The sequence below is a fragment of the Belonocnema kinseyi genome, chromosome 9 (genome assembly GCF_010883055.1).
Source record: "Belonocnema kinseyi isolate 2016_QV_RU_SX_M_011 chromosome 9, B_treatae_v1, whole genome shotgun sequence".
Lineage (NCBI taxonomy): Eukaryota > Metazoa > Arthropoda > Insecta > Hymenoptera > Cynipidae > Belonocnema > Belonocnema kinseyi.
In genome coordinates this window covers 41,720,288-41,726,182 of record NC_046665.1, presented here as the reverse complement: position 1 = coordinate 41,726,182, position 5,895 = coordinate 41,720,288, and the positions used below count along the sequence as shown (strand labels likewise).

Sequence of the window (5,895 nt, the reverse complement as noted above, 5' to 3'; positions counted from 1 at the left end):
ACGATACACGACATCAAATTTAAAGTCCTGCAAATATACCCACCAACGAGCGACTCTTGGCTGTATATCCTTTTTATTTACCGTGGCCCTTATTGCACTGCATTCAGTAACAACCGTGAATGTAATTCCTATCAAATATACTCTGAATGTTTTTAAAGCAACAAATACAGCCAAAGTCTCAAGGTCGTACGAGTGGTACTTTTGTTCTTCAGGAGTCGTTTTCCGACTATAATAAACAACTACGCGTTTTTCGTTTCCGTGTTTTTTAATTAGCATGGCACCTAACCCGATTGCACATGCGTCTGTATGTACCTCCGTTTCACGAGAAGGATCGTAAATTACCAATATTGTTCGATTAACCAATATTGTTTTAATTTCTTCGATCACTCCACTTTCCGTTTCTCCCCATGACCAGGGTACGTTTTTCCGCAACAAATTCGTAAGTAGGGCGACTGTACGCGCGAAATCTTTCATAAATTTGCGGAAATATCCGACAAGTCCCAAGAACTGCCTGACTTGTTTTACATTCTTCGGATCAGTAATTTTCACGACTGCATCAATCTTATTTTTGCCTGGTCTGACCCCTTCACCAGAAATTTCACGTCCCAGATAATCAATTTTTCTTTGGAAAAAACTGCATTTCGTGATATTTAGAGTTAAGTTGTTTACTTGAAGAGCCTTCAAAACGAGTTCTAGTTGCGTAAACCCTTCTTCTATTGTTTTTGTGGCAATTAATACATCATCGATATAAACAAGTGCACAACCCTTGAGGACTTTGTTCATGGTCCTTTGAAATACGGAAGGAGCATTCACCAACCCGAAAGGTACACGTAAAAACTCCCACATTCCACCAGGTGTTATGAATGCAGTTTTTTCCACAGAATCAGGATGCATTGGGATATGGTAGAATCCCGATTTCAAATCCAACGAGGTGAAAATTCGTTTCTCACAAACTTGATCTATTTGATCGTCTATTATTGGCAAGGGATATTGAATACGTTTAGTGATCTTATTTAATTCTCGGTAATCTACTGCCATGCGAAATTCCCCGTTTTTCTTCCGGACAAGTACTACCGGACTTGCATAAGGAGACGTACTCTCACGAATAATACCATTGTTTTCCAAATCTGTCACTATTTCGGTTAATTTGTCTCGATTTGATTTAGAAAGTCGGTATGGTCCACGAAAAACTGGTGTTTCTGAGGTTAACTCTATTTTCATTTCTGCCACACTAGTTTTTCCTAACTCTTTCGTGTTCATTGCTATGCTCCGCCGATAATTGTTCAACAATTTTAGTAACTAATCAACTGATTCACGATCCTCACAACAAACATCCACCGCCTAAATTGGATTAATCTGGTAAGAATCGACCATCTCGACCTCCGGCATACTGTTTAGTTCAAGTGAGTCACCCAAAGTAAACGTCACTCCCGAGATGTCTGATATCGCTTTAACCCCAGTCTTTAAAAGAATATTTCTACCAATAAGAATTTCTTTTGTAACCTGATCATCTGGGACAGTGTAAACTCTTATTTTGAAAGGAATTTCGTCAATACGCACTTTAATTTTTGAACGCGCGATCGGAACAACAATCGAGTGATTAAAAGCTGACAACATACTTTGAGTATTTTTTAAGTTTAGGTTTAAAGATCGGGCGGTGCTTTCCCGAACAATCGAGCAATCGCTCTCCAAATCGACCGTGCATAATTTCTCCCCATTTTCGAAGAAACACTTCTTGACTGGTTTGTTTACTTTGGCTGACTCGACTTGTAAAACTTGGGAAATGGCGAGGATTGTCGAGGCGCCGAGGGGCGTGTCCTCTTGAGAGGTCGTCCCTTCGTTTACTAAGCATGCGGTCTTTTCTTTCTTTTCCTTATTCTTCTTTTTAAAACAGTCCTTTTCTATATGACCTAGTATATTACAATATCCGCATTTTAATTTATTCTTATCAGATCTAGATGTTATGTTTTTTTCACTTCCTATGCCACTACCACTTTCCAAACCTACACCGTCTCTAACTACGCCGCTGCCTTCCAATTCTGGACAACGATCTCTTTTATGGCCCTTTTTCCCACATTTAAAGCAAGCATCACGATCAAATGGCTTCGAAAACTTCTTTGAATTTTTATGTTCACCGAACCGCTTTTTATCATTTCCGTCTTTCGACTTTTTCATAACTTTAGATTTTTCGACAGTTAGAGATAACAAACATTGACTCAATTCAGCAAGCGTTCTCTTTTTCGCTGTAATTAGACTCGTTCGCAATTGATCATCATGAATACCGTAAATCACAAACTCGACAATTTTCTCTTCTGGTATTTCTAAGTTTAGACGATTTATTCTTTTAACTTTCTCAAAGCAATAGGCAGACAAAGACTGACCCGGTGTACTTTTGTAAATCGCGGCATGCTCATAAAGTTGACCAAAATTTTGTTCCCCTGAAAATTGTCTGATAATCGCCACTGTAAATGCATCCCAACCCACATGAGCATTCTTAAGCCCATCATACCAACTTTTCGCAATGCCTTTCAACTTTAACGCAGACAAATAAATTTTGATTGAATCATCCCAATCATACATAATCGAATCCATGTTTACTTTTTCCAGCCATTCCATTGCCGATAAATCTTTTTTTTCCGGATCAAAGTCGGGTAAAACTCTTTCATTTATGTAGTGATGAGACTTTCTTGAACCTGTTTTAACAATGTTTGCAAGCACCTCGGTCAACCTAGCATAATCGGACTCAACCTTTCGTACCCCTCTCGAAGTCCTGCTAGCAGATCTGGATTTTGACCTTAATCGGCTGCAGCTCCTAGTGTCGCGTCGTCGTCTCTGACTTTTACTGGATCTTGAGCTTTTCTTCGATCGGCTCCTACTTCGACGTCCTCTCTAATGCGCAACAGGGGATCTGCTTCTAAAATGTTCATAGTTAACCATATAATGTCCTGATCGCGATCGTCGTTGTCTGCTATGCCGATCACCTAAACGATGTGAAGACGATTGTGATCGTCTTCCATCCCAGCCTTCAGATCTTCTGAGATCCATATCACAAATAACTTTTTCATAAAACTACTGATTCACTCCGGGCAAACTTTGTTTTCTATCGACAATATAGTCAATTTTGGTTCGCGTATCAAAAATTCGATTCGGAACGTGATATATCCCACTTCTGAACTGTAGAAAATAATAACTCTACAAGCGTATTCGTGGTAATAATGATTTATATTTTCTGTGAAAGGTCTACCGATACACAACAGTTTAACAAATATCTTTAAAAACACCGGGAATATCCAAAAAATGGTTAGCAAGGTGCACTTGTCCGGTCTCAATCACATACAGCGTCTAGCTGAGACTTTTTTTGCGTCTCGAACTCTAGGACCTCTGGGTTAGATGCGCCATGTGTTTTGTTTAGTCTTGGTCCTATAAACAAGTCCCCCTCAGCAACAGTCCAACGTCTGTTATATAGCATTCATCCGAGAAACTGCTCCCATCAATATTGAGTGTAAGTTGCCTAAAAAATTTCAATCAAGGCTATGATTAATTAAAAATCCAAAAATGACTTTAAACAAAAAATTGCAATCGTTTTTTTACGAAACGAATTATATACTAATCCGAAGTATGAAGCTTATAGAATATGCAAGCGTTGGGTTGTCTGTTTTTTTCCCATTATAATTATTGGGTTGGCAATAAACCTTATATCAAAATAAAGATAATTTTATTACGAACACAATGACATAAGGTTGTCTGCAAAAAACTGTTTTGAATTCCGGTTGTCGAGTTTAAAAAAAAACTTTTTTGTGTTTTTACAATAATTTTTTAGGGTTTGAAAAAATGTGTCGGGAAAGTATGGGGGCCTGTAGAGAATTATCCAACGAAGAATCTCATGTGTCAGATATATGGGTTTGAGACCCATAACACACCCCCACGTGTACCTGAAAACTACCCTTAAAACAACAAATTTCAATTCTTCATGAAATCGACTATTTAGCATTGTATTCTAATATTTTCTCTTACTTAAAATTACTAATATTGGTGTAGTGGAATATTTATTATAATTGGTCCATTAATTTTCAATTTTTATACAAATGAAATTTGTTTAAATAATTTTTTTCGAGAATTTGTCTTTTTTCCCTTAAAATTATTACTATTAGTCTAGTGGAATATTTAATAACATTGGTTCATTAATTTTTAATTGTTTAAACAAATGGAATTTGTTTAAATAATTTTAATTGAATTAACCAATGTTGTAAATTATTTCACTAGGCTAATAATAATAATTTGTATTAATAAACAAATTAAAAATAAATAAATAAAACAATGGTGATTAATATTCCACTAAAGAAATATTAATAATTTTTAATAAAAAAATTATTTAAACTAATTCCATTTGTTTAAGAAATTAAAAATTATTGAGATAATGTTAATAAATATTCCACTAGACCAGTATTAATAATTTTTAAGAAAAAAAAACAAATTTTCGAAACAAAATGTTTAAACAAATTCTATTTGTTTAAACAATTTAAAATTATTAAACCAATGTCAATAAATATTCCACTAGACTAATAGTAATCATTGTTAGGGGAGAAAAAGAATTTTAGAAATAAGATTATTTAAACAAATTCCATTTGTTTAAATAATTGAAAATTAATTAACCAATGATAATAAATATTCAACCAGATCGATAATAATAATTTTAAGTAGAAAAAAACCAGAATAAAGTTTTTAAAAGGTCGATTTCATAAAGAATTGGCATTTTTTGTTTAGGTAATTTTCAGCTACTCGTGGGGGTGTGTTAGGGGTGTCAAACCCATATGTATGATACATGAAATTCTTTGTTTGATAATTCTCTACAAGCCCCCATACTTTTCCATCACATTTTTTCAAATCCTAAAAAATCATTCTAAAAACTCAAAAAAGTTATTTTTTCCCATGCATTTTACATGTGTTTTAAAACTCAACAACCGGAATTCAGAACAGAATTTCGCAGCCAACCTTATGTCATCGTGCTCGCAATAAAATTATCTTTATTTTAATACGAGTTTTATTGCCTAAACAGATTGGTGCAAAATACTAGTATCGACTTACCTGTTTATATCTGCCAAACCAGTAATTATGATGGGAAAAAATAGAGAACCCAACGCTTGCATATTCTTTGTTTTTCAGAAACGAACGATTGCAATTTTAAAAAGTCATTTTTGAATTTTGAATTTATCATAACCTTGATTGCGATTTTTTAGGCATCCTACTCGCGATATATTTTTTTATATATTAACTTTTACATAAAATACTTCCCATCGTGTAAACAAATAGGTGAAGGTCGTTTTATATTCGAATCCTCTACTATAACGTCTTTCAGAAACATTATTCTGATCATGACACGAGCGGCTTACGCCCTTAATAAATTTAGAACTAACCAAATTTTATTTTCTGCATAATAAATATTTTACAATTACAGGAAACCAAGCTCTGAACAATTAAAACCACGTGATCTATGGAAGCCTTATACAGAAAACATGAGTTTCCTACAAATTGGAAATAATAACGAGCCTTCTGTATCTCTTGAAACAATGTATTATGCCGATCGTATGAATTTCTGGAAGCAAAACTTACCATCGTTTGACTAATATAAATTTAATTTTCTCTAAAGCTATAGGCTATATTAAATATATGTATGATGTTCTGGATTTGGAAAATCTATATTTCATAATTTTTTACAACAGTTTCAAAACTTTATAGAATAAAAATTCAATAAACATTATCAGGCATCTTAGAAATATTCAAAACTTTAAAGTTAGCCCAGAGAAAGGTAAATAATAATTAATGTCACACCCACAATCAGATAACTTATCAAGATTCGTCACATTACCTCAAAATAAAGGCAATAAATAATTCAAT

General features: G+C 34.1%; 1 protein-coding gene across 1 annotated transcript in view; it reads left to right on the top strand.

Annotated features, from left to right (window-relative positions):
* The window catches only part of LOC117180505, a 163,119-nt gene extending 157,239 nt beyond the window's left edge, over positions 1–5,880 (top strand). Inside the window, exon 23 of the mRNA XM_033373001.1 lies at positions 5,456–5,880. Within this exon, the coding sequence (XP_033228892.1) occupies positions 5,456–5,624 (169 nt within the window). The 3' untranslated portion in view covers positions 5,625–5,880. The remainder of the gene's footprint in view (positions 1–5,455) is intronic.
* The last annotated feature ends 15 nt before the right edge of the window (positions 5,881–5,895 follow it).